Here is a 26,960-nt window from a genome sequence, read left to right as displayed (position 1 = left end):
AAAAAAAATTCGTCACTTATGATTTGTACATCCAACATAAACATCACTAGAAATATCCTAATTGGATAAAGTATTTTATACATTGATTGCATCCATATTTATTAGATGAAGGCATAAAAAATATCATCTATCCATTATACAAGTAATAAATTTCAAATTTTCAATATTGATAGAAATTAAGCTTCCTTATAAACAAGTTTTGTCTTGCAAGAATGATGGAATGGAGCATAGACAATATCACAATCACCTATAGCCCATTAAGACTCGAAAGATTATTCATATCAAATTGATAATCAAAATTGATACTAATAATATATATAGTATTAAATTTGTAGGGCCAAATGTGCTGTTGGCAAACTTGAAAGGAGTGACACATAAAAGCCCTTTTTAGTAAAATTTTCATAATTATATTTTTATTTCTCTTTCCATCCCTTCAGCGAATTAATTATATATTTATAAGTCTGGTCGAAATCTACCAATATTATATTACATTAATTTCTCTCATTTTATATTCTGTCGAAGACACACTTGAATGTGTCGCTGACGAACCACCACCTGAAGCCACTGTGGTACGGTACTCCCGAGCCAACCCTCTCTCCCATGCCTGACACGTGCAACTTGATATGTAAGGCGTCTGTGGTTCGGGTCTCAAAGCCGTAGATTCATGACCCCCCGAATTCGGAGCTTTGCCGCTCGGGGAGGATTCGGAGCTCCGATAACGAACGGGGTTGGAAGTGAGGTTACGAGACCGACCCGATCCATCTACAGCGAAGCCTGGAAGCCCCCGCTTTCTCCGTCGTCTTGGACCCCTGCTCCCATCTCGAGGGTTTGAAGTCCGATCGGAGACATGGCCTGGTTCTTGGCGGCCATTGCTGTGTCGATCTCGTTCTGGGTGATATCTTTGTCGAGAATCCTGTCTTCTTCTTCTTGCGTTCCTTCGAATCCTCCGTTCTTCCGTACTGGTGAGTTCCGCCCCGATCGATCTGCCTGTTATTTCTTCATCCATCGGCGAAACCTTATGGTTGGTCTCTTTGTTTGTTTCGAATCACTCGTCTGTGATAGGATCCGGCAAGAAGAGGAATGTCCTGTTGGTTATTGCCCATCCCGATGACGAATCGATGTAAGCCGTAGTTCATGGAGTATTCCGAAGAGGAACCGATGTATTTCCCTTCTCCTTGATTAGATAATGAAACATTTATCTTGTTCTGTAGGTTTCTTGGTTTGAATGCAAGTCCGAATTCTTTTTTCTCGTTATGTTATCTAAGACGATTATGGTGTTGGGTTGGGTTGTGATTTGGATGTGGCCTTAAAGGAAAAGAAATGAAAAGAAAACATCTAGTTGCTTAATCTTTAGGACAATCTCATGATTTAGAATCTCAAGATGGTTGATGTTTGGTGTGACTTTTCATTCGAATCTGAAGACTGCTATCTATTGATAGCATGTTCATTTTGAGTTAAACCACGAAATAAACAAGGCTTAACATTGTTGATAATATTTAGTTTAGGGCACACAAGGCTATTGTTGGTTATCGCCCATCCCGATGATCAATCATTGTAGATTTTTTCCAGAATTAGTTGTTATAGATGCTAGGGCACATCTAGATGATCATTTATTTTCCAGGTAGTAAGATGAGATGTAAATGTTGTCTGAGTATTATTACTTCTCTATGCATTTGAAGATTCTTTTGGAAGATATTTTTTTCAATCTGTTTTACTATAATTTTTATGTCTACTTCTCTAAATTCCATATTCTCTGTTTTACTATAATTTTTATGTCTCCTTCTCTAAATTCCATATTCTTAACTTGTTTGGAGAACCTTCCACAATACATTTTCTGTGACAGACTAAGTTGCATTAAAGTTAGATAATTAATGACCATTTCTGCACCTTATGAACTTTAATGACCAAAATATTTGATATAACTACCATCTCTGAATTGTTTCCTACTTCCTCTTCTGTCTTTCAATGCAAAATTACAATATCATGCTTCACTTTTGTGCTGACTTGATAGGAAACACAATGCCATATGAAAATTCTGATTTAAACGTCTTGTTTTTTTGTAATATATTCATGTAATATTTAGATTAACACCCTTTGAGTAATTTGTGCAGGTTTTTTGCCCCAACAATTCTTTTCTTGAATTCAGAAGGACATAATATTCATATTTTGTGCATCTCAACTGGTATGAAATACTTGAATTCACTTTGCAGGGTAGTGTGAATTTTTTTTCATGTTTGATGGTCAACAATTGCTAATGCATACTTTTACAAAGGAAATAACTGTCAGTTTATATGTAGAAGTGGATGGTTTATTATAGTTTCTTCTTAGTAGGAGAACGAGAATATGTGAAAATTCATGCAAAGTTTATAAAATTATACTTTAAACCTAGACTTTAAAAATTAAAATTAGTGATAGTGGAAATTGTACATTGCAATGGAAAAGAGGGAAAGTTCATATGAGTGTAGACAAAATGTGGAATGTAAAAGGTGAAAAAGGATGATTTTGTTTAATAAAGAGGAAATGTGGGATTTAAAAGAAAAATTGCAGTGGTAATTTACCATGTAAACAATGATAATTAATCATGTTAAGAGAGCCACTAGTTTGTACTTTCTTCTAAAGTGGGAGAACTGGCTGTGATTATTAAGTACCTAGGATAGGGATTGTGATTAGAAAGTAGGGAGGGGGGATAGGTTTATCACTCTTGTTGTGATTATTAAGTACCTAGGATCAAATTGTTTGAAATTGTGGCTCAATAGGGGACTCAAGCCAGATCCTACAGACCCAATCAAATCTTGGCGCCATTTTCTGAAACATTTTAGTTACCTACAAGAAGTTCAAACTGCTTGATCCTATGAGAGCATGTTCCTTGTCTTTGTTTCAGACTTTAAACATTGTCAAATAGAGAGCTGAATCCAATTCCAAGATTTACTGGTTTACATTATTTTTGACTTAGCTAGTCTGGCATTCTGTTTTGATGGCATTTTCTTTTGTATATTTAGCAATCAGAATTAGAGGTTAATCGTTCCACAGGTTGATGGTAATCAGAAGGTTGTCTTTGACTGTGTAAATGATTTTTTTCCTTATAAGAGCTTATAGTTTTGTTGGGAATTGTACCAGATAGTTGTCAAATAAAATTAGCTTTATAATTGTAACCAATTTATTTCATGATAGGATACGATTAGATTTAACTAAGGTGGATATAGGCAAGCTGAAAATGAACCTGATAAAACTTGTTACATGGGTGCTAACCTAATTCACGCTGTGCTGATGAAACCATTTTCGTTTTAGCTACATGGGCAAAAAAGAAATATATTGACTTTCACAGTCTTGTTTATCAATATTATTTGAATTTTTTAAGTCAATATCCCTGCATATTTTTGTCCCATGTCAGTGAATTAGATAGGCAACATAAACCTGATGTCATGATATCAACCTATCCTGTCATATACTGAGAAGGAAGATAGCTGATGATGTTATTTGTATATAAGAAAAATTATTCTATCAGAAGGATTTTTAAAACAAACTCGATCTTTTATAGGTAATGCCGAAGGTGTTGGAAATAATCGTAAAGAAGAAATTTACAGGGCATGTGCTATATTAAAGGTGATTTTGCCAATTTTCCTGTAAATTTGATTTGAAAAATCTTTGATAGTTTATTTATTCCCTGGTGTTATTGCTTTTTGGACCATTCACCTGCAGATTCCACTACAACAAGTAAAGGTCCTGGACCATCCCTGTTTGCAGGTAGTACATATAGCACACCAAAGCTTGTCAAATATCACGTAATAGTATTTTGTCCTTGAATTGTTTGATCCTATCAGGATGGATTCAAGAACACTTGGGACCATGAACTATTGGCAAGACTTATTGAAGATGAAATTAAAGTGCGGGATATTGACTCAGTAAGGTCTATTTTTTGTGAACTAGCACAACGTAGATTTTTTCGTTCCTTTTCTGTATTTATATTCCTTTTTAAGATAATGTGTTCACACTTAAAAAATGGTGCATTAACTTTCTCTTGTTGTAATATACTCTTTCAAAATCTAGATAATTTTGATATGAATCGGACTAGACATTCCTTTTAATGCTGAGTTTTTGCTGATTCGACCAAAAAATAACTTGACCCAATCAGCTTCAGGAGACCAGCTGATTCTATTTCTATATATTTGTACTTTAACAATTTTGAGTATCCTCCATAAGCCCCTCTGAAAAATTTTACTCGAAGATGGAGCTTGACACACTCTGAATCATAAATTGGCTCATGTCCAAGGGTCACATTAGAAGTCAAATGAAACAAATGTACCATAAAACCAAACTACTTTCTTCAAGCTTTAATTAGCAGATGAAAACACTATTGGAGACTCTGGCAGGACCCATAAATACTGGCTCCAAGGGAAGTGATACCATCATCATTAGTAAGAATTTTCTCTATTTGTTTGCAAGTGTTATGGTCTCAGGAGGTCTAGAGTTGCAGTACTATTATTATCATTCATTAACAAAATATAATCAAGTACTGGGTTGTCTAAAGAGCACGATTCAAAGCTGAAAAGGCATGGTAGTAGCTCAGCCTCAGCGAAATTTACAGCCATCTAACATTATATTCTGATTCCAAATTCCTAGCGAAGACAAACTTAGATAGGAGAAAGATTCACCTTTGTTTTTCTTGTCTTGAGTTGAAAAATTATCTTTTCCAAAGTTCTGTTGTAGCTTTAATAACCATTTTAAAGGTATGAAAGATAGGAGCTGCTGGATTGCAACTTAGATTGGTTTAAATATTATGGCGGGGCAAAAGTTGAGTACATATCCTGATGATAAATTAACAAATGATGCTATCATATTAAGTAGTCATAAGGCACTCCAGAGACTATATTTACTTGTAATCAAAGAATCTTACTTCTTATATGAGAGTCTCTTGCTTGAATCATTTAAACAGTGAAAAGACTTCTTAATGTTGGTATTATCCACAACAACATGTGAATGCTTTCTATGATGTGAGCCTAAGCAAGATATTGCTCTTTATACCAATCTGTTGAACCTGTGGCAAAAGAGTTTCAATTACATTGGTTAAGCTGCATGCAATTAGGATGGCATGCTTGTTTTTTTTTTCATTTCATTTTGAATGACATTGATGTGTATCGTATGCCTAATTTCTTCTTTTTTTTTCTCTCTTTTAGCTGATTACGTTTGATGATTTTGGAGTGTCAGGTCATCCAAATCACCGTGATGTTCATCATGGAATTCGGTTAGTTGTTTTACTTAGTTAAAAGTTGCTTATTAGCAAAGTTTTTTACTTTATTATTGGAACATGTGGTGTTATTATAGTTAGAGAAACTATTTTCTATCTGAGGAAAACATATATTCTTCATTGCCTGTCTTGCTACATGCATGGTATTAATCCCCTTAATATGATTGTTAAACATTTTCTGTGCCAAGAAATAATACACTCTTTTCTTGTGTCGTCACTGGACTGTATCATATATTTGATATAATTAATGTTTCTCCTTATGTGATAATCTGGCTTATGTATTATTACTACACAAAAGGTCAATGAGTTAAATGGTTTGGCATCGTCTGCACCCAGACATGTTAAAACTTCAGCGGGATGGTGCTTTCAAAATGTTTTGTGTAAATGATTAGTATCATCTCTTCTGTACAAGTAGCAAACGACAATGTGATTCTTTGAATTTTATTTATTTGCCTTCTCTTATTAATGACAGAGTAGTCATTGATTTGTAGCCACTCTGTCTTATTCTCCAGTGTGAGAGTTTTCATGATTAGAAAACTAAGTAGAACTTCAGTTTTTCTTCAGTTAAGCTTCAAATGAAGTTATGTTAAATTAGAAATCTTTATATAGTATATTGTAGAAGATTATGGAACTAAAAAATATGATGAATATTTCTATGCTACTAATTGAGGTTTCGAATGCACTATTTCTCTGCATGATTACTGCAGTGGTTTCTCTGCTCATGCCACTGAGCCCCATAATGACTTGCTTACATAGCTACAGTATATATTTCCTCAGCTACCAACATACACAACATGGAATTGTGTGATAGTTTTAATGATTACCTTTTCTTCTGTGAACAGCATGCTCCTATCTGCCAATAAGCAAAGGAAATTTGAGGCCTGGGAACTTGTAAGATTCTTTCATAAATGCCAATGAACTATATTAATAATATCTATTTTTTCCAATTTGCACATACTAGACTCCATTAAAATAATTTTGTTACCAGATTGTGTATTTCAGCTTTTAGATCAATAAAACCTCTTTTTTTCCCTCTTATATGTGCATCTGTCGTTATGGAGAAATCCATTCGATGCAGTTGTCTTTTAGCAAGTGATGTACAGAGTTTCGTCATGTTGAATGTCTTGCTACCTGCTTATTAGTTTGTCATGATTGAACCGTGTCATGTGGATGCTTCTTTGTTCTGATAATAACCTTTTCTTGTTATTTATTTGTGTAGAAACTTGAAAGTAATATTTAAATGAGAATTACCTGGCTAACATCAGTTAGTGAATAAGTTGAAATTAAACAATTAGTGTACTATTTACAACATGCTTGAGGTGATTTTCCTTTATGCTTTAAGTATGTTGGTGCAAGGGTTTTCTAGAAATCACATTACTGATTATATTGATTGACATACAAGTCTAGAAACCCATAAGTACAACAGGAATTATATGTATAATATTTCATGCTGTGGAGTTAAAATATTTTTAGTACATTGTTTAATATAGATAAGAAATGTGTATTATTTACTTTGTGGTAGCAAGTTATCTAATTGAAGTAATTCAATCTTTTTTACTTTGCTTATTTGCCTTTTTGAAATGATCTGACTAAACAGTTTCCCTATCAGCCTGTGAAAGAAAACATTTGTTTTATCCAATCGTTGTGTAATATAGGCCCCAATTTATAAATATGTGGTGTATTTCATATTTGTATGCCATTTGGTGGGGCTCCAATATGCACTATTCTATTATTGTCAATAGTCGCATGCAACTATATGTTTTATGACATGTTTGACAATCTAGCAAGGTTTCAAATAGCAAAAAACCAAGCATATTGAGAAATGTTTACCAATCCAATCCAACATCACTACATGGTATACTGAATATACTAAAGTAATGCTGAATTGCCATGGTGGTTCGGTAATTTATCTGTGTTTTGGTGTGGACCAATATCTAAATCCTTCTTATCTTGTCAAATTTTTTGAAAATTTAGGTTTTATATGAACAAAAAATGCATTTGAATGCTTTAAAAATTTTCCAGACAGCTTCTAACTTTCTAAATAACCAGTGTGTTCCATGTAGATTGTAGCATTGCTCTGAGCTAATTTGTCTTGTTAGAATTTCTTTTACATCTTGTTATTTTTGAGTTTCAAGCTGATGGACGAAATATTTAAGTCTTATTGTTGTCACGAACTCTCTATACTTGGCTTTCTAAGGCTAAAATTGCTTTCGGTTAATCATTTTAATTATTATTTCATTATTTCAGGTCAGCCGAAGCATTTTTCGCAAATATACTGGCCCTTTGGATGTGTGGTTATCGATTGTTTCATCTTCATATTATCGACAGACACAAATCTATTGTTTACTCAACAATCGTCCATCCAAAAGTTATCTTGCAATGGCTGAGCACCAAAGCCAATGGGTTTGGTATGTATCCATGATAGAGCTTGCACCTCTTTGTCAAATCTGCATTTTGCTGCTGAACATTGTGTCTATGACCAACGGGATTCATGTATACTTAAATGTATGAAAATCTACGTGCACAATTATCTCAATATTTCACCATGCTAGATATTGTTCTAGGTTGACAAGTATATATATGTTTCATTATATTTGACGTTGTCATCAAATTGTGTAAGAAAGCAACTAGAATAGATAACCAGCATCAATGGTTGAATACAACTATCATCATCTGCACTAAAAGGCACCTTCGTTTAGTATCATGCATAGTGGTTAAGTATAAGCATCAGCAAATGATTGGGTGTTTCTTTTGTTTTCTTTTATCTAAGAAATTCATTAAACTAATATGATCGTATTCAAAAACGTGTTATTGGACATATCTATATTCTCTCGTAACGGGGTGATCCCTTGTGAGTGCTAGTTTTGGGTTTTCAATGTTGGTGTAACGATTGAATTTCTTCGAGCCATGTAGTATGCATGCATGATATGTTTATGCTCCAGCATCAATGATGTACTTTCCTTTCTTTGGGTATACGATTGGGATGTTCTTGCAGGTTTAGGAAGTTATTTGTGCTCTTCTCCAGTTACACCTACATGAATACGCTGCAGAAGATTATTGACTTGGAGTGAAGGACACCCACGAGGTGATTTGCTTCCTTTCAGATCCTCTATATATGGTGAGCACTCCTGTCATGCCGAGAGACTAATAATGCCTTGTAATATTTTTGGAGCTTTAAATGGATTTTGACCTCTGTATCATATCCAATGTTCAGTTGCATTATTGTCTATTTGTTCTTCTTCCGGTCAAACTTGTCACTTCTTTGTAAGAATCTGGCGTAGACATTTTTTTCCGAAAAAAGAAAGTTAATTACCATCATTGCTCCTCGGGCATAAAATATTAATCAGGTCCTTTGCCCAGTCATTCCTCCTCTAAACGTATCATTCCAGTTTGGTACTGTGATTGCCCGAGAAAGTCGTGAGAGAATATTTACAGCTCGGAAACAATGAGCTAAGCTCAAAATTCTCTTTACGCACATATAATTAAATGCCAAGATGATTCTTTCTTTAAATTCAGGATTTTGAGAACGATCTCTGCAATGCATCAGATTCGACCACAAGAGATTCCCTCTTGTAATTTATTATCATGATATTATTTCTACCCCCTCGTTTTAAAGGCAGGATTTATTTAAAATAAAAATAGGATGTTTTGTGATGATAAACAGAACGTTCTATTTTTGCTGATAAATCTTCTCTTTTAATTTAGCTGACTTGCTTTAAATTCATTAGGCAAATTACAAGCTTACTCACCAAACATTCATGAGAGTCTCATCAGTGATGAAACTTATTTATTGATTGAACTTTTAGTTGCATGCTTTGAAACTGGAACAAGGATAACAGGTCTCCATAGAGGAACAGCTCAGATCTGCAATTGGGTTCAGTAGGAGTCATCCCACGAGGTCCAGTTGGCGGCGCTGCCCACCCGGGGCATGGTGGCGATCTTCGAGAAGGCGTCCACCTTGAAGCTGGCGCCGCACATCATTCCCTCGCTGTCCACCCTCGGCATCGCCTGCATCTTCTTCGTCGGGTGCTCGAAGCTCCTCAACCCTCCCTCACTGTGGAACATGCACCCTGGACCATGACACCCATTCATTATGTCACCTATTCCATCACTTCAAACCAAGAGGGTAAAGTGGCAGATATCGACCGTACCTGCTGGGAACGGAGCATAAGACTTGCCGCAGCTTCCCTTCATGATCTCCCTGTCGTCACAGATCACCACGGAGCCATCCGCCGCGATGCCCCAGTGCAGTGGCACGCCGCCGTCCGAGCTCTGTGTCAACGACGATGGCAGGCGGAACAAGAATGAGAACTCAAATCCCTGATCGAGATGGATCGATAGCTACATGTGGCGGGGGGTGTACGTACCAGGGCCGCGAAGACGGCGCCGGTCTTGTTGTCGTAGACGACGAAGGCGAAGCTACCGCCGAGGTCCTTCACGACCTGGTCGGCCGGGTACGGCCCGCGGTCGCGCAGCGTCCGGTAGGCCTCGATCACCAACAGCGCCTCGTTGGTGGACTTGCCGCAGAGCCCGTACTGCCTGACGAGGGAGCTCAGATTGTCGAGGCTCCCTACGAACATGCAGTATACTTCATCAAAGCTACAGAACCACCTGCAGCGGCACCGACGATGTTAGGCTTAACGTATACACAAGTACGTACTCTTCTTCTACGATGCGAATTGAGAGAAGTGCGCACCTCCGGTGGAGGAGGGAGGGAGGCGGGGCGCGGGGGCCGAGGCAGGCGAGGGCGGCGCCGCCGCTGAAGGTGGCACAGAAGGCGTGGGCGGGGTGGGCGGAGTGGAAGTCCCTGAGGATCTCGTCGGGGTTCTTGGGTTGCCGCCGGCTGTAGCCGGGCATGGGAGGGACAGTGGAGGTGGACTCGGAGCAGCCGAGCTCCTGAGGAGGGTGGGCGACCGTTTTGTGGAATATAGCCAACATCTTCTCCTTTGTCGAGTTTGCGGAATGCTTCTGAAGCGAGGAAAGTACAACAGATGAAGAAAGGATGGTAATGGAGTCTCGTAGAGGGGACGAAGCGGGGCCTTAAATAAGTCCGACGTCAGTTGGGTGGTGAGCGCGCATGTTAGGGGAGCTTATCCGATGACGCGGCGCCACGCCAAGGCCTTCGGATAAGCTGCCACGGCGTCGGACGCATCTGCTGTCGACGCAGAAAGTCCACGAGAAACCCCACGTTGATTCAACCGACTCACCCCGATCTCGTGTGTTCGTGGGCCCCATCTATCACAGTGTGTGCGATGTGCAGCAGCGGACAATCACGCGCGTCGAAAATGAAATAATAAGCACCCGCTCCAATGTGACGTAGATGTGTGTGCACGTCACGTGCCAAAGGCAAAACTCCACGTGGGATGGCACGTCAAGCTGTGGATAAGATCGCTGACTGTCCAAGTCGAAGCTTGAGAATGCCAAAAGAACAGAGAAGAAATCCCCTGAATTCTATTACAAGAATCTCTGCGACTGTCAACTTCTACAGCCTGTTATGTCTCCATCATCTCCACGATCAGGTCAACCCAAAGAAATCGCAACAGTGAAGCAATAAGGAAGAAAGTGACCTTTTTGTATTTTCTGTACCAATAATGTATCAGATGGTCATTACAACTATCACAGTGTCAGCAACGGGTGTCAAGAAGAGTCATGCGTTGGTATCGCAATTCTAACAACAGTTACAGTAGTTTGGATCACTCCCACATAAATGGTACAGGCAGCAGTATAATAGCACTGAGATACAACCCTAATCCAAAATATAATATTCTTTTGGATGGGATGCACATGGTAATCCGAAAAAGGTTTCATCGATTGACCTGCGAAAATAAGCACAAAAGAAAAAAAAAAAAAAGATGTCAGGGAAACGGATCGGAAAAGCACGGAGATAGATTCTTATGTTCCGAGAATTCGTCGGAAACAAGCTGCGGTTAACCTTCCTATGAGTTTGCTAAACCTGGTTTCTCAGAAGGGGCAGCCTAGCAGGTATGGCGTCGTCATCGCTGTCGCAATCAGTTCCACTGTCGGGTCCAAGTGCCCTAAGCACCATTGCCGCGAAGATAGATAATGCCTACAAATTGACGGCAAAGTGTCATTTTGATATAACATGACTAAAAGCACTTCCATTTTAGAATATATGTTGAAGAGCGATGGCAAAGACAACAATCATGAAGCACTCCAAGATTGCACAATATGAAGGCCTAACCCCAAACTATCACTGAAACCCTACTATCCAGAAGAAGCTCACAAAAGATGGATAATGTATCAAGATCCAGCAAAAGGTGTATTTCTAGCAAAAATCAAAAACAGAATCTACAATAAGGACGAAAGAACAAGTCTCATTGCACCAACCGTGAAGAAAACTTCACCCATGTCACTTGTGGATAACCAGACAAATAGACCCTAATAACATTAAGACCCACCCTGAATGTGAACCTAGCATGAGCTTATAGATTCCAAAATGGGATTCATTAGCCGGACTCTACTGGATGTAAGATATGTGTCTCTGATCCAAATTTGACATTGTCCGCTCACACATCAAAAAAGAGATAAATATTGGCATAACTCATACCGGAAAATATAAGATAATCTTCTGATATGCAATTTTCAGAGCTCAGGATTTGCATTTTAACAAGAAGGGCAAATAGAAACAAAACACTAACCTGTGTAGCCACAACCAACAAACCTATCCATTCACACATTTCAAAATTTGATTTCACGAAATTCTTTAATTCATTGAACTCTCCCGTTGGATCCTCAGGAAAATCCTGATGCAGAGCATGGAATCAGACAATATATGTAAAACACACCTAAAAGAATAAATTTATTGGTAATAGACAGACGTTCAAGCAGATTCCTACCTCCTCCCAGTCTCTGTTCAGAAATATAAATGCAGTAATTGCAGCCTCCAATGTAATAAATAGAAAGACAAATACCATGTACTGTGCTGCTGATTAAGGTTAACAAGAAAGAGGTGATAAGCTAATTAAAATATCAAATTACTGGATGATTCTGGCATTTGTCAAGATTCTGAGGACAGATATCATGAAAAAATCAACTTAGTGCTAGATCAAGAAATACTGTCTAAATTTGGCTACAGAACTCATACACTTTAATTATGCAATATTTGCACTTTGTGCTTTTAATACCTAGAAGGCTGTAAAACTCTTAACAGGTCAGGCTAACAGTATGCCAGAGGGGTAAATGAGGATATTGAAGGAATCGGCATCCACAGCTACCTGAAATCGAGGAATCATGATCTCCAATTTTTAAAAATTGTCAAAATATTGGACATTTGCATTATTCAATATGTTTAAATGTTACAAAACATATAGAGCAGAAAGGAATGAGTCATTACAGGATAATAAAGCTCTCCGAACACTAAGTAGATGAACATATAGAAAAAATTAAATGATATTAATGTAAGTACAGTTTTGCAGAAATACTGATGCAGGTACAGAGTACAAGAACAATGAAATTCGGTTGCACTTGTGAAATGGAATTGCCATTTCACTATGGGGATGTACAGAAATGGACGTGAGATACTGAGAGAGAAGAAAGACAATCCACACAGCCATAGAGAAATATCTTGGTAATAGATTCTAAATGGGATCAAAAGTGTGAAAAATTAAGCCACTAAAGAGCACAATGAAGGACCTTTCTAGAACCTCCAACATGTGATATAATGAAAATATTAAAGGAATGGACCAAGAAAATATATACTTGCAATAGTGGTCACAAAAATAATATTTCCACTTTCTCTCCCTTATTATCTCTAGTGAACGTCTCATTCTCGTCCTTCTCTCTTGTTACTTCTGCTTGAGTTCCCAATAAGACGAGAAGTATTAAAATGTGTGTGATATGTCAGTGTCATTATCATAGAAAAGGTAAGCCATAGTGTCTAATTTTTCATCCTCTCATATAGAAAATGATGCAACAAATACAAAAAACAAGGTTTTTACAAGGTTTAGCGAAGCTAGATGTAGATCAAAAGACAACTCAAAAAATCCAAATTAATTTTTTATGCAGTCAAATTTACTCGAGGAACTAATATATACAATATGCCTAAATTCATGACAACAAAGAACTCTTTTGGAAGCTTAAGATTCTCTAAAACTTGATAGAAATGATAATCATGACAGCAATATTTCATTCATCAAGAAACACAAACAATTCAAGAATAATCTAAGAAAAGAGAAGTCTGATCTCACTTTGCAAAAGGATACACAAGAAAGACAATAACTGTTAGCTGTTTCAGCAGCGATGTGACCCACGCATGTTATCAAACAAAGGGAGATGCCTAGTCCAAGAAAAGTGTAAATGAACCTGCACACCCAAGGACATCTGATTCAATGTTGTCGCAATTATATCAGACGGATATAAATGAAATGGATAGTTTATATTGAAGTAAAAGAGCTTCAATATCAGAATTATCTAAGCGCCAAGTGTTCCACATAAAATGTCCGTTGTAAAAAATAAAATAGTTTTGCCACCTCCGCAGAATATAGTTTGATGCATCACAAGATGAATAAAATTATCCACACGAAAAATATTGTTGAAAATTTTTTCAGTGTTGTATCATCTGGAAACAAGATGCACCATGATGGAAACTCCTCTACTTGTTTGGCATGATAACCTTTTATCAATCTGTGAAATGTAGTCACCATTATCAGAATATCTGCTAATCTAGGCCACATTTCCTGAGAGCAACCAACAAAAGATGCATAGAGTAACAAACATAAGAGTAAGAAAAATTATATATAGATCAATCTCTAATGGAATCCTATCTGAACTCCTCATCCCGTCTAGTGGATGAGGTAGCAGTTCAATGTGATACAAACGAATGAGGTGATAGTTACCTGAGGCAGATGAACGGGTAGGAGTCATCAATACAAATTAGGAATAGAAGGAATAAACAAAAATGCAATATTAACATTAGGTACTTACAAACAACATCATCTTTCCATTCAAATCCTATAATCTGCTTAAAACAAAGGCAATGCCCATAACCCCAACTAGCCAAAAGACAGGATAGAAGTCCGGTGTTGTTCCAGTCTGATTCCAGAATATGCTTAAATCAGTGGTCTCCTACTTCAAGCAAAATTGATAGCCTAGTAGTCTTGTCAAATGAAGAAATTAAACAAATTCATTTTCGATTAAAAAATGAAATAAAATATTCTTTGCTCCCTGGTCCCCCATCACCATCTGAAGCACCAAGACTCCACCCCTTGAATTCTTTCTAAAATATCCTTCCCTATTTTAATGTTTTAGCTAAAGCAGTAATTACAGTCACATCCAATAGAGCATAGCTCACTCACCGTGAATCCGTGAATGAACCTAAAAGAGTAAGTACATAGAGTACTTGATTCCAAGTAAATTAGAAGCTCAACGATGTGAATCTTTCACCTTTACCATCAAAAGTCACTCACCAAATCGACAAACATCCAAACGGCAATCCAAAATCGCATCTTGGCGAAACACTTGAAAGGATACATATAAGACGAACAAGAAAGGGCCAGAGGAAATCAGGAGAAGCGAGTCAAACCATGGAGGCGTGGAACCGGAGACTCCGAAGGAGGTACCATCCAGGTGCTTGTACCACGAGCGAAGCATCCACAGAGCGTAGAGGATCATTCCCATCCCCGTCAACCCGATCATCGAGTTCACCATCTTCAGCACCGACTGCAGGCAACTCCTCACCCACCAACCCATGCTCCCTCCCTCCCTCCTCCTCCTCCAACGACCCGAATGTGAAGAAGAACGGAAACCTAGCACCCCGAATCGAACCTTTTACGCGAGAGAAGAGGACGAACCCACCGAAAGAACCGATTGAAACAAGAAGAGGAGGAGATTTCTCGGTGATGCGCAGAAGGGGATGCGTTATCTCGTCCCACTCTATTCATTCCAATCTCGTCTTCGACTGGTCTTCTACCGTGCAGTGGTCGCGAGGGCTCGCATCTCCTCCAAACACACTTTGCTACGTTTCATATCTTACTTTCTGACCTACCTATCTTATTATTGGCCTTACGATGGGTCCCACACTCATAAATTTCGTGCGCGATGCAAAGCATGTTAGACGTAACGGGTAAGAAAAAAGAAAGCTGACATCCTTAAGCCCGGAAAAGGGTTCGGAGAGAGTGACGAGGACGGGGACTGCTCAAGCCTGCACAGATCGGAGCCGCTCATCAAAGATCTGATGGCGATCGACGGTCAAGTGGGAACGGGATATCTGCAGGCGCCCCGAGTCGTGCCTAAGATCGTCGACGGGAGACAAGGGACGGTCTTTTCAAAGGCGTTAGGTAGGGAATCAAGTCGCGACTCGAGGTCGTCCTATACCCTGTTGTCATACCCGCCACATTCCAGAGAGTTCGTGGAAGGCTTGGAATGGTATCCAATGACTTGGGCCCAAACACAGATACAATTCTCCAGTCTATGATTGTACTCATAAACATACGTTGATTGATACTTTTGAATATTAAATGCATTGCATTTATAGTCCATTTCAGATGGTTGGGACATCACATCCGGTTATTATTTCTGTGATGGTAGTACAACACAATTGTGATTGATGATATCTGATAACCTTACCTTCAAGCATGGATAAACATAAGCTTTGGAGGTTTTTGAATTCTTTTGACTAAGGATTAGGTGGGGTTTACAGCGTTGCAAATATCTGATGTAATGGTTGCAAAAATCATGTAAATGATTATTTTAATTTCACCACATCTGTGCATGACAACAGAACCCAAGCATCATGAGTTACAGACAATGAACTGGAGTAACTAAATGAATCTAGTGATGTGTTCCTTGCCATGATGACATTTTCATTGTTGGTCATACAAGACAAGAATCACACATTTGAGAATGAGGTGCAGGTTTTGGATTGTGCCCAGTGGCTTGCAATAGTTCCATTTGTCTTTAAGGAACATTGCAGTCAATAGTTACTTCTGATTGCCCCAAGACTTGTTATTGAGACATTAGGAGTGCACTTGAAATTTAAGTTACAAACTACAAAATTCTAAATTTTTTCTGCATAGTATCTTTAAAATCCATGTGTGTTTTTTTCTCTAGCAGTTGATAATTTCTGTATCATAAACAAAAATGAGCACATGATGACAGTAAATAAACCAGGTGACAACCATATTAACAGAATAGTGGTTCCAAATCATCCATTTTTATCAAGTATCAATCACTGCATATTATACATATCAACTTATCCACTGCCTTTATTACCATATTAAGCATTTATCTGTTTTGTGGTCATTTTCATTGTTTACAGTTTCATATGAATCAACTTATGTGCATGTCTGAAAGAAGAAAGCTCAGACCAGTCAAAACAAGAGAAGACACAACAAAGCACAGCAGCAAAGGAAGAGCCATATCTCATGCAGTGAGTTCTCCACCTGCATCTGCTGTCTCCTAAGCCTTGCACTGTTCCCACTCAATGCAAACTGATATGGCTCTGCATAGTACAAGTTTAGTCCATGATTCCTATCCACCCAAGGGAGAATGGAGGCAGCTAAACCACCAAGCACATCCCTAGTCATTGAATGAAACAAGGGTGCAATCGGTGGTGAAGATCGATCTTGGTGGTAGTAATTGTGATGAAACTGCGGCTGCTGCATTGGTTGATAAAGACTATTGTCATCCTCGTCCGTATTCGAAGCTCCATGGTCGAGCACATGATGACGATTGAGGTGAAAGGTTGGCCGACATGGGACATCGGAGTCCCTCTTGATCCTGTGACTGCCGTGACCATGGAGTGGGATGAGGGTGTCCTCTGAGAGATGGGCCTTGCAGACGGGACACTGATGATGGGAGATGCTCTCTACTTGCATCCACTTGTAGATGCAAGGCCAACAATAGAGATGACCACAAAGTGTGATGACTGGATCAACCGAAGAGTCCAAACAAATACTGCAGTCAAAGAAACCATCCATGGTTGGTGCTGGATCAGAGTCATCTGATGTGCTGCACTTCATTGGTGGTTCTTTCTCTCGAGGTTTCTCCACCTCATGGTCACAGGAGAAATCACTAGTGATGTGGACCTGGGGAATGTCTTCAACCGCCATCTAGGCTGGGAATTCTTCTGTAAGTTGGTTATGCAAGCTGGATGCAGAACATAACATGACAAAGGAACTATATTAAGGTTCAAAGATGATTAAATTTTGATTTTAAATAAACAATCCAACAATGGCAAACATTATGAGGTTCCTTGACACAAACAACATACAGGGACAAAGTTTGGCCAGTTAATTTTCTAGATGGTAACCAATGTATACAAAAATCTGCACATCATATTGAAGTTAACATTGACATCAAGGTTCATCGTACCGCTCGGTATTATTCAGTACGGGCGGTATATACTGGTCCGATAGGAGATCAGTACGGGTGATATATTGATACGCCCCCATGTACCATGTGTCGGTACGCTCGGTATAATTCGATACAACTCGATACGTACCATACTAACAACTAATCGGTACACTGGTACGGACCGGTAAAGTGATCCATGATTGATGTCCTATTGGCTGATGAGCAAAGGAATGAATGGCGAGGAACATATAGACCAAACAAGTTGTAAAGCATGGAGCCAAACTTGTGTGTTTTTTGTGCCATAGCCAAACATGGGGAAAGAGTGGAGCACTGATGAGTCACAGGAAGGCAATGCCATGCATGTACACATTCCCAGTAACAGCAAAAATAATGCAAGGTTGATCAGGTTTGGTACAAGAAAATGACAAACGCATGACAATGACATGACAAAGGTTGGTTCAAAAGAAAATTATACTTATGGTAGAATCTGAGCTTATCATGCAAAGAGGTGTCCATATCAACTGCATCAGAAAAGGAAGATGAGTAATGCATAAGAAGCATCTTTTTTGCCTTCCAGAGATCCCGACATCTAATATCAGTTAGAGAATCAGCATCCTAAAAGTACTCTAAACACAGATAAAGCAATCTATGAAGACAGAAGAAGATATAGAGCTGCTTTCAATATTAGTGGGTGACCTCATATGCCTTCCTTGCCAACCAAGTCAACGGGCTCTAGGAAATAATTAGCAACACTGTGCACTTTGAAAAAGGTGACAAACAAGATGCAAGGATAGTTATGGGGGATCAACAGATAACAACAAACCAGGATTTAAGCGAATATTATTGGATTAATTTGTCAATCATGAGGAACACACTTTTGAATGGAAAGGAGCTCAAGATTCATTGGTAGGGACACTTTAGATGACCAGAGTGAAGCAGAATTCTAGATGTATTGTGCAAGTTGAAAGGATCAAAGTGAACTTGGCAAAAGTTCTTATTCCTCCTACAAGAAATAATGGACATAGGATGAAATTATTGATAGCATCTGATATGACTTCTTGGGCTCTAAATTATTATTGGCTAGAGTATTCACTGTTCCAAGGTGAGTAGAGTAGGTAACACAGTTCCACTTCAAACAAAATGGTCCAATGCACAAAAGAGAGAGTACACATCCATCAAACAGTCCAATTTATCTCTTTAAGAAACAACTTGTGATTGGAAATCAATATTCCTTCCACATGCACCAAAAGGAAGGAGGAGGAAGACTTATGCCCCAGAAAGGTGAAAGGTAAACATTAGATCTTCATGATTTTAGAATGGAGTCTATGGTCTTGACAAGCATTGCAGGAGAAGATTTTCACACACACACACACACACACACACACGAGAAAAGAAAGCGAAGATTTGCTAACAGATCTTTAAAAAAACGAATTAAGAAATTCATCAAGGATAAAAGAGCAAAAAAAATCAGTAAATCTCGTTGAGATAACATCTCACGCGGATATAACGACATCAAAATAAGTTCTTGAATTAAAAGTAGAAGAAAATGGTAGAGAAATTAGGCATATATTCAGATATGTTACCAACCGAGGAATAGAACAGCAGACAGAAGAAATTTGCACACTCTTTATTTTTTATCCCAACTTGATCATGAGTTTCGAACCAGTTAAAATCCCTAACCTAATGCAATCAGAAGTTTTGGGCAGAGTAACATGAACAACGAACAAGCCTAGACGCATGAACAGCCAAGGTTAATAAAACTCATCCCAAAACTCTCAGGAGCAGAGTAAACACATGTCTCACAAAATTTAAAGAGGAGAAAAAGAATAACATCGCATTTGACAAGCAAGTTCCCCCTTTTTCACCTTTTCGACTCTGTTGCTCAGAAATATAATATACAAGTACAAGAAAAAAGGGCGAAATATACCGAATCCATCGAATTCTTTGCATAAAAACCTCGAATCTCTGCTCGATCGAGGAGCACAGGACAACAGAAGACAAACGATTAAAGCCGCTAAAGAAGCTCCATCCACGTACCTACACCGGAAAAGGGAACAGGAAGAAGTGATCGATCTCCTTATCCTGGAGCCTCGATCGCAGAAATCGGCGCGGTCGCCGCTAACAGAAGCGGCGAGGAGGAGAGCGGAGGAGACGGAAACGATGAGGCCGCGCTTGCTACTTATAGTCAACAGCGAAGCAGGGAAGGCACCCACTTCGCACGTGCCGCGTGAGGCAGATGCGATGTACTGAGCTCACATAGCACAGGATTTTGTCCAATCAGAAACCAAATAATTTTATTTTGTTTTTTATATTATTAATTGGGACAGAAAATATCACAAAAGAATTGGGTTGAAATAAGATTTCAATATTTCTTGTTACTAAACTAAAAACATTGTAATTCTATTAAAAACACCCTAATTCATTCTTAATTAATTCAAATTCTCATAAACATTAATTATATATATGATAAAAATATTTTATCTGATAGCATTTTAAGAATATTTGACATATTTCAAAATAAAGAATGATAAGTATTTTTTTTAACATAACCTTAAATTAGACCTATAATTTTAAAAAAATCAAATAATTATTTTATTTATTAAAAATATTTAAAAATAATCTTAGCTGTAATATTTTTGAATGGACTTATAGTATTTTTGTCACTGAATACTTCATAGTTTCAATTAATTAAAATTTTCATTAACTTTCAACTATAAGTTTAGAGGTATTATAAAGTAATTAATTATAAAATTTTTTATTATGATCATGAAGGTCTTTACATATTTCAAAATAAAGCATCATAAAAATTTATTTATTTTCATTGTATCTTAAATTCAGTTTTAAATATTTAAAAAATATATATTATTTATAATCATTTATTGTGAATAAATGATAATTAAAAAAATATGATAGTATTCAATAAGAGTATTTTTTTAATGGAGTTATAATGTTTTTTGGTGTAGCAATACATAACTCCATTAAAAAAAAATATACTATAATGTTGGACTGATTTAACCTGATAGGGGTAAAAGTGGCGATGTGACACGCCATGGCAGCAACCCCCTGAGCGACACACTGCCCGAGGCTCTCCATACCCTGCAGCAGCTCGGCCTCCCACGCAACCCCTGTGGTGATGTTAGACGCCTTGCAGACAGCTACGTCAGGTAACATCAAATCTCCTCTATAAATACCCCTGAGTCCTAAGCAAAGAAAAAAGGAGGAACTCACTCAGACACAAAGCACTCAGAGGCTCTTCTTCTGCCTCATCCACAATCCCCTCCACATCTTCTTCTAACTTGATCGTCGGAGGGGTCGGGTCGAGTACCCCGACCCGACCTTTGTGCAGATGCGACGCCTTTGGAGATCACCGCCTCTGGAGATCTAGCAGACTCGAGGGGCTCCTACACCCGTTGACCACCACCTTCCGGACTCGGACCAAGCCGTGACGGCCCCAAGGCCACGGCTGAACAGTTACTGACCATAACATTTTGGCGCTAGAAGGAGGGCCCGGAATGACGGTACGTTAGTCTTCTCCTTGGTTGCTCCACTGCAGCCGACCTGCACTAGCAGCAGCGACTTCTGAGGACGGTCTCGGCTCCTCGGCCCCGCGCGTCTCGGCCCCTCGGCCCCACGCGTGCGGCCAGCCCGAGCGCTTCGGCCCCACGCGCGCGACCAGCCCACACGCGTCGGCCAACCCGCCCGCGTCGGCCCCACGCGCGCGACGAGCCCGCGCGCCTCGTCACCTCGGTCCCACGTGCGCGACCAGCCCGCGCGCGTCGGCCAACCCGCTCGCGTCGGCCAACCCGCGCGCGTCGGTCCCACGCACGCGGCTCGGCCCCATGCGCCTCGGCTCCCCGGTCCCAGCGCGTCGGCCCCACGCGCGCGACCAGCCTGCGCGCCTCGGCGCCTCGGCCCCCACGCGCGCGGCTCGGCCCCGCGCGCCTCCGCCCTCGTCGGCCCCTCGGTCCCACGCGCGCGGCCCGCTGGTTGCCGGTCTCCGCCAGGGGACACAGCCACTCGATCAAGGGCCAGACGCTCTCGCCGGACGGCGTCGTGGTCCAGACGAGTCGCGGTCGGATCGCGCCCCGCCCGGAGCCGACGTGCTCGCCGTCCACGGGCGAGTACTATGTCGACGCCTCGGGGCGTGATCTCCAGGTCGATGTGTTGAACTGGACGCTAGCCAACGGCGGCCTCGCGCCCAAGTCATGGACCGACTACCTCTACTTGTCGGTCGGCAGCTCTCTCTCCAACGCCGGCGCAAGCGGGCAAGACTTTCACCACGGACCTCAGATCAGCAATGTCCACGAGCTCGATATGGTCACAGGCAAGGGCGAGCTGATAACATGCTCAGAAGAGCAGAACTCAGAGCTGTTCCATGGAGTTCTCGGTGGTCTGGGACAGTTTGGGATCATCATCAGAGCCCGGATTGCACTGGAGACAGCTCCTCACGGGGTGAGATGGATCCGAGTACTGTACTTCGACTCCGCGGCCTTCACCAGAGACCAGGAGCTCCTCGTCTCGCTCCACAGCGCCCACCGGAGCGAAAGGTTCAACTACATCGAAGGCTTCGTCATCATTGATGAAGGCCTCATCAACAACTGGAGGTCGTCCTTCTTCTCCCCCAAGAACCCTGTTAAGGTAAGCTATGTTCACTCCAACACGCTGCCTCGCTGCCTCGGCTACTCGGCCTCATGCGCAGCAAGCAGCACGCTGCCTCGGCTCCTCAGCCCCATGCGCAGCAAGTAGCACGCTGCCTTGCAGCCTCGCTGCCTTGGCCACTCGGCCTCATGCGCAGCAAGCACTGCGCTGCCTCGGCCACTCGGCCTCATGCGCAGCCAGCACGCTGCCTCGGCTCCTCAGCCCCATGCGCAGCAAGTAGCACACTGCCTTGCTGCCTCGCTGCCTCGGCTCCTCGGCCTCACGCGCAGCCAGCAAGCAGCCTCGCTGCCTTGGCCACTCGGCCTCATGCGCAGCCAGCACGCTGCCTCGGCCACTCGGCCTCATGCGCAGCCAACACGCTGCTGCCTCGGCCTCATGCGCAGCCAACACGCTGCCTCGGCCACTCGGCCTCATTCGCAGCCAACACGCTGCTGCCTTGGCCTCACGCGCAGCCAGCAAGCAGCCTCGCTGCCTCGGCCACTCGGCCTCATGCGCAGCCAGCACGCTGCCTTACTGCCTTGCTGCCTCGCTGCCTCGGCTCCTCAGCCCCATGCGCAGCAAGTAGCACGCTGCCTTGCTGCCTCGCTGCCTCGGCTCCTCGGCCTCACGCGCAGCCAGCAAGCAGCCTCACTGCCTCGGCCACTCGGCCTCATGCGCAGCCCGCACGCTGCCTCGGCGCCTCGGCCTCATGCGCGGTCTATCCGCCTACACCGAGCACCTCGGCCAATCACTGCCGAGATCTACCTCGGCGCGGCCTGTCCGCCTCTATCGTGTACCTCGGCCGCATGGTGCCCGAGTCCACGTCCTCGCGTCCTGCCCGTCTGCGTCGTGCTACTCGGTCGCATGGCCCTTGCGACCACGCCTGCGCGGTTTGCCCGCCTGCGTCGTGCTCCTCGGTCGCGTAATGCCCGAGACCACACCTGCGCCGCTAGCCGCCTGCGTCGTGCTCCTCGGTCGCGTAATGCCCGAGACCACACCTGCGCCGCTAGCCGCCTGCGTCGTGCTCCTTGGCTCCATGTTCCCGAGACAGACCAGTGCCGCCAGTACGCCCGCGTCGTGCCCCTCGGCTCCATAAACCCCGAGACACGTCTGCGCGGCCAGCCTGCCTGCGCCGAACTCCACGGCCATATCCGCCTGGTTCACGCCCCTCGACCGCGGCTTGCTTGCGCCGAACCCCTCAGCTCCATGCTTGCCAAGCCCACCACCTCAGTTGCAGCCTGCCTGCACCGAGCACCTCGGCCAATCACTGCCGAGATCTACCTCGGCGCGGCCTGTCCGCCTCTATCGTGTACCTCGGCTGCATGGTGCCCGAGTCCACATCCTCGCATCCTGCTCGCCTGCGTCGTGCTACTCGGTCGCATGGCCCTTGCGACCACGCCTGCGCGGTCTGCCCGCCTGCGTCGTGCTCCTCGGTCGCGCACTGCCCGAGACCACACCTGCGCCGCCAGCCGCCTGCGTCGTGCTCCTTGGCTCCATGTTCCCGAGACAGACCAGTGCCGCCAGTACGCCCGCGTCGTGCCCCTCGGCTCCATAAACCCCGAGACACGTCTGCACGGCCAGCCTGCTCGCGCCGAACTCCTCGGCCATATCCACTACCTTGCCCACCTGGGTTACGTCCCTCGCAGCCTGCCTGCACCGAGCACCTCGGCCAATCACTGCCGAGATCTACCTCGGCGCGGCATGTCCGCCTCTATCATGTACCTCGGCTGCATGGTGCCCGAGTCCACGTCATCGCGTCCTGCCCGCCTGCGTCGTGCTACTCGGTCGCATGGCCCTTGCGACCACGCCTGCGCGGTCTGCCCGCCTGCGTCGTGCTCCTCGGTCGCGCAATGCCCGAGACCACACCTGCGCCGCCAGCCGCCTGCGTCGTGCTCCTTGGCTCCATGTTCCCGAGACAGACCAGTGCCGCCAGTACGCCCGCATCGTGCCCCTCGGCTCCATAAACCCCGAGGCACTTCAGCGCGGTCAGCCCGCCCCTGCCTTGCTCCTCGGTCGCGTAATGCCCGAGGCTCTTCAGCCTTGCTCCTCGGTCGCGTAATGCCCGAGGCACTTCAGCGCGGTCAGCCCGCCCCTGCCTTGCTCCTCGGTCGCGTAATGCCCGAGGCACACCAGAGCGGTCCGCCCGCCTGTGTCATACTCCTCGGTCGCGTAATGCCCGAGGCTCTTCAGCCTTGCTCCTCGGTCGCGTAATGCCCGAGGCACTTCAGCGCGGTCAGCCCGCCCCTGCCTTGCTCCTCGGTCGCGTAATGCCCGAGGCACACCAGAGCGGTCCACCCGCCTGCGTCATACTCCTCGGTCGCGTAATGCCCGAGGCACACCAGAGCGGTCCGCCCGCCTGCGTCATACTCCTCGGTCGCGTAATGCCCGAGGCTCTTCAGCCTTGCTCCTCGGTCGCGTAATGCCCGAGGCACACCAGAGCGGTCCACCCGCCTGCGTCATACTCCTCGGTCGCGTAATGCCCGAGGCACTTCAGCGCGGTCAGCCCGCCCCTGCCTTGCTCCTCGGTCGCGTAATGCCCGAGGCACACCAGAGCGGTCCGCCCGCCTGTGTCATACTCCTCGGTCGCGTAATGCCCGAGGCTCTTCAGCCTTGCTCCTCGGTCGCGTAATGCCCGAGGCACTTCAGCGCGGTCAGCCCGCCCCTGCCTTGCTCCTCGGTCGCGTAATGCCCGAGGCACACCAGAGCGGTCCACCCGCCTGCGTCATACTCCTCGGTCGCGTAATGCCCGAGGCACTCCTGCGCGGTCACCCCGCCTGCGTTGTGCTCCTCGGCCCTCGGCTCTACGCCATCCCGGCACCACACCTGCGCGGTCACCCCGCCTGCGTTGTGCTCCTCGGCCCTCGGCTCTACGCCATCTCGGGTCCACACCTGCGCGGTCACCCCACCTACGCTGTGCTCCTCGGCCCTCATCGGCTCCATCGGCCCCGAGTCCAACCCTGCTCGGCTTCCTGACTAAGTTGCGCACCTCGGCCCCATGTTGCACAAGACGCGTCCGCGCGGCTAGCCCGCCTACGTCATACGCCTCGGATCCGCATGACCAGCCCACCTGAAGTAAGAAGCCATGCATCGGACCCCTTGCATGCAAGAACCGACGCATAGCTCCTTTCGGGGGGGCATATGATAGGGGTAAAAGTGGCGATGTGACACGCCATGGCAGCAACCCCCTGAGCGACACACTGCCCGAGGCTCTCCATACCCTGCAGCAGCTCGGCCTCCCACGCAACCCCTGTGGTGATGTTAGACGCCTTGCAGACAGCTACGTCAGGTAACATCAAATCTCCTCTATAAATACCCCTGAGTCCTAAGCAAAGAAAAAAGGAGGAACTCACTCAGACACAAAGCACTCAGAGGCTCTTCTTCTGCCTCATCCACAATCCCCTCCACATCTTCTTCTAACTTGATCGTCGGAGGGGTCGGGTCGAGCACCCCGACCCGACCTTTGTGCAGGTGCGACGCCTTTGGAGATCACCGCCTCCGGAGATCCAACAGACTCGAGGGGCTCCTACACCCGTTGACCACCACCTTCCGGACCCGGACCAAGCCGTGATGGCCCCAAGGCCACGGCTGAACAGTTACTGACCGTAACATAACCCAAACTATATTCTGATGAAAATTTATTTTTTTATGAGTATTCTGTCAACTATTGTGATCAACGAATTATTCATCTAAACTCATTCTCAATTTAGATCTATGAGGAGTAAGAAAAAAAGGTGACACCATTACACATTCTCTATCAATAAACAACCTCGTAGTGCATTCATGAGATGCTCCTTTGAAGCTTCTATCGAGTTTCGTGGAAGCTCCAAAGGGTTCCTTTGAAGGCTAAAAAGACAAATGCTTCGTCTTGACTTCATAATAAGAAGCTGTTCATCACCAACCCATACTCTATTCATTCAGATCCCTTTGTATGGGAGCAATACTTCTAAGATGAGAGCTTGGCATATGGTGTTCCTGGGAATCAATTGCTCAGAGTCGTGAGGGAAGAAGATTCCCATGGCGGCAATATAATTACTCAATGTTACACAAACTACAGCATGATGGGTGATTCTGCCGGGGGGAAGACGTCGAGAGGGATGTCGCTCGGAGGATAAGCAGGAGACTCTCCAAACCACTCATATGCCATCACTGCTGCCGCACCGCTGCTTCGTATCTCCGCCATCTCACGGTGAGCATTCATTCGCTGTGCTTCACATAAGGTGGGAAGGAACACTCCTGTTGAATCCACACGTCAAGATCACAACAAGTGGCTATGATATTGCTGTGCTTGCAGTGTACCTTCGCCAGCTGCGAGATTGAAGTAGAGGTTGACTACGTTCGGGCAGCCACGGAAGCACTCCGAGGAGCACAGCTTCCGCCGGAAGTTAGCGTCCAGCAACGAGTCCGACGATATCCCGACGGTTCTCCGATCGAGGCCGCACGCCGCGATGCACCCTTCCGTCTCGACCCAGTCGACGAACCCCTCGGCGCCGATCTCCGACATGGCGCACGCGTAGGCGCCCCCGGCGTTCCTCTCCAGCACGCAGCGCATTCCCGACGACGACACCGCGTAGGCGCAGGCGCTCGCGTCCAAGCGCTCGCACTCCACGCCGGCCCCTGCGAAGCAAGTCCAAAAGTCATCGAGTAGATTGCGTGCAGGTTTCGTGACGACGAGATCGAGCTTGCACCTTGCGCTTTCGACATGGAGAAGATGAGCACCAAAGCGAGCGTTATGGAAGACCAGGAGGCCATTGCTTTGCCGAGGCAG

General features: G+C 43.9%; 4 protein-coding genes and 1 long non-coding RNA gene across 9 annotated transcripts in view; 1 reads left to right on the top strand and 4 right to left on the bottom strand.

The window, feature by feature from the left end:
- Nucleotides 1-729: 729 nt before the first annotated feature.
- Nucleotides 730-8,481, top strand: LOC135585898 (uncharacterized). 4 transcript variants are annotated; one of them, XM_065086174.1, is made up of 10 exons: nucleotides 732-962; nucleotides 1,063-1,120; nucleotides 2,112-2,182; nucleotides 3,539-3,603; nucleotides 3,700-3,744; nucleotides 3,822-3,902; nucleotides 5,206-5,242; nucleotides 6,088-6,136; nucleotides 7,493-7,653; nucleotides 8,241-8,481. In XM_065086174.1, the coding sequence occupies exons 1-10, from the start codon at nucleotides 848-850 to the stop codon at nucleotides 8,282-8,284; spliced, it is 726 nt and encodes a 241-aa protein (XP_064942246.1). In that variant the 5' UTR covers nucleotides 732-847; the 3' UTR covers nucleotides 8,285-8,481. The 4 variants fall into 4 exon arrangements, with proteins under 4 accessions (XP_064942247.1, XP_064942246.1, XP_064942245.1 ...); XM_065086173.1 differs by having other exon boundaries at nucleotides 746-962; nucleotides 5,175-5,242; XM_065086176.1 differs by having other exon boundaries at nucleotides 823-962; nucleotides 1,063-1,160; nucleotides 5,175-5,242.
- A 519-nt stretch (nucleotides 8,482-9,000) lies between these two features.
- LOC104000507 (stem-specific protein TSJT1-like) lies at nucleotides 9,001-10,262 on the bottom strand. The gene is made up of 4 exons (XM_009422592.3): nucleotides 9,942-10,262; nucleotides 9,613-9,856; nucleotides 9,397-9,517; nucleotides 9,001-9,315 (listed from the first exon to the last, which is right to left on the bottom strand). The coding sequence occupies exons 1-4, from the start codon at nucleotides 10,181-10,183 to the stop codon at nucleotides 9,122-9,124; spliced, it is 801 nt and encodes a 266-aa protein (XP_009420867.2). The 5' UTR covers nucleotides 10,184-10,262; the 3' UTR covers nucleotides 9,001-9,121.
- A 538-nt stretch (nucleotides 10,263-10,800) lies between these two features.
- LOC135595356 (tetraspanin-19-like) lies at nucleotides 10,801-15,218 on the bottom strand. Of its 2 annotated transcripts, none has more exons than XM_065086172.1 (6): nucleotides 14,787-15,218; nucleotides 13,468-13,567; nucleotides 12,103-12,183; nucleotides 11,905-12,009; nucleotides 11,178-11,312; nucleotides 10,801-11,061 (listed from the first exon to the last, which is right to left on the bottom strand). In XM_065086172.1, the coding sequence occupies exons 1-5, from the start codon at nucleotides 14,951-14,953 to the stop codon at nucleotides 11,193-11,195; spliced, it is 573 nt and encodes a 190-aa protein (XP_064942244.1). In that variant the 5' UTR covers nucleotides 14,954-15,218; the 3' UTR covers nucleotides 10,801-11,061; nucleotides 11,178-11,192. The 2 variants fall into 2 exon arrangements, with proteins under 2 accessions (XP_064942244.1, XP_064942243.1); XM_065086171.1 differs by having other exon boundaries at nucleotides 11,199-11,312; nucleotides 14,787-15,217.
- A 1,178-nt stretch (nucleotides 15,219-16,396) lies between these two features.
- On the bottom strand, nucleotides 16,397-19,712 carry LOC135595355 (uncharacterized). The gene is made up of 2 exons (XR_010480360.1): nucleotides 19,595-19,712; nucleotides 16,397-17,350 (listed from the first exon to the last, which is right to left on the bottom strand). It is a non-coding gene; the product is annotated as an uncharacterized LOC135595355 (long non-coding RNA).
- Nucleotides 19,713-25,913: 6,201 nt separating this feature from the next.
- Nucleotides 25,914-26,960, bottom strand: part of LOC135594937 (uncharacterized) — a 1,068-nt gene continuing 21 nt past the window's right edge. Inside the window, exons 1-3 of the mRNA XM_065085445.1 lie at nucleotides 26,881-26,960; nucleotides 26,492-26,809; nucleotides 25,914-26,428 (exon numbers count right to left, since the gene is read on the bottom strand). The exon at nucleotides 26,881-26,960 is cut by the window's right edge and continues 21 nt beyond it. Coding sequence (XP_064941517.1) covers nucleotides 26,244-26,428; nucleotides 26,492-26,809; nucleotides 26,881-26,944 — 567 coding nt within the window. The 5' untranslated portion in view covers nucleotides 26,945-26,960 and the 3' untranslated portion in view covers nucleotides 25,914-26,243. The remainder of the gene's footprint in view (nucleotides 26,429-26,491; nucleotides 26,810-26,880) is intronic.

This window comes from Musa acuminata, chromosome BXJ1-10 (genome assembly GCF_036884655.1).
Source record: "Musa acuminata AAA Group cultivar baxijiao chromosome BXJ1-10, Cavendish_Baxijiao_AAA, whole genome shotgun sequence".
Classification (NCBI taxonomy): domain Eukaryota; kingdom Viridiplantae; phylum Streptophyta; class Magnoliopsida; order Zingiberales; family Musaceae; genus Musa; species Musa acuminata.
Note: the sequence above shows the minus strand (reverse complement) of the source record. Positions and strands in the feature narration are given on the sequence as shown.

What these genes read in the sequence shown, in the direction of transcription:
- LOC104000507 (XM_009422592.3), bottom strand. Translation starts at nt 10,183, where the DNA reads ATGTTGGCTATATTCCACAAAACGGTCGCCCACCCTCCTCAGGAGCTC. An exon ending in CCCTCCCTCCTCCACCGGAG is followed by an intron (nt 9,857 to 9,941) that starts GTGCGCACTTCT and finishes GTGCCGCTGCAG; the next exon opens with GTGGTTCTGTAGCTTTGATG. An exon ending in TTATGCTCCGTTCCCAGCAG is followed by an intron (nt 9,316 to 9,396) that starts GTACGGTCGATA and finishes GTCATGGTCCAG; the next exon opens with GGTGCATGTTCCACAGTGAG.
- LOC135595356 (XM_065086171.1), bottom strand. Translation starts at nt 14,953, where the DNA reads ATGGGTTGGTGGGTGAGGAGTTGCCTGCAGTCGGTGCTGAAGATGGTG. An exon ending in TGAACAGAGACTGGGAGGAG is followed by an intron (nt 12,010 to 12,102) that starts GTAGGAATCTGC and finishes GCTCTGCATCAG; the next exon opens with GATTTTCCTGAGGATCCAAC. An exon ending in TGTTGGTTGTGGCTACACAG is followed by an intron (nt 11,313 to 11,904) that starts GTTAGTGTTTTG and finishes GTCAATTTGTAG; the next exon opens with GCATTATCTATCTTCGCGGC.
- LOC135585898 (XM_065086173.1), top strand. Translation starts at nt 848, where the DNA reads ATGGCCTGGTTCTTGGCGGCCATTGCTGTGTCGATCTCGTTCTGGGTG. An exon ending in TCCTCCGTTCTTCCGTACTG is followed by an intron (nt 963 to 1,062) that starts GTGAGTTCCGCC and finishes CGTCTGTGATAG; the next exon opens with GATCCGGCAAGAAGAGGAAT. An exon ending in TATTTTGTGCATCTCAACTG is followed by an intron (nt 2,183 to 3,538) that starts GTATGAAATACT and finishes GATCTTTTATAG; the next exon opens with GTAATGCCGAAGGTGTTGGA.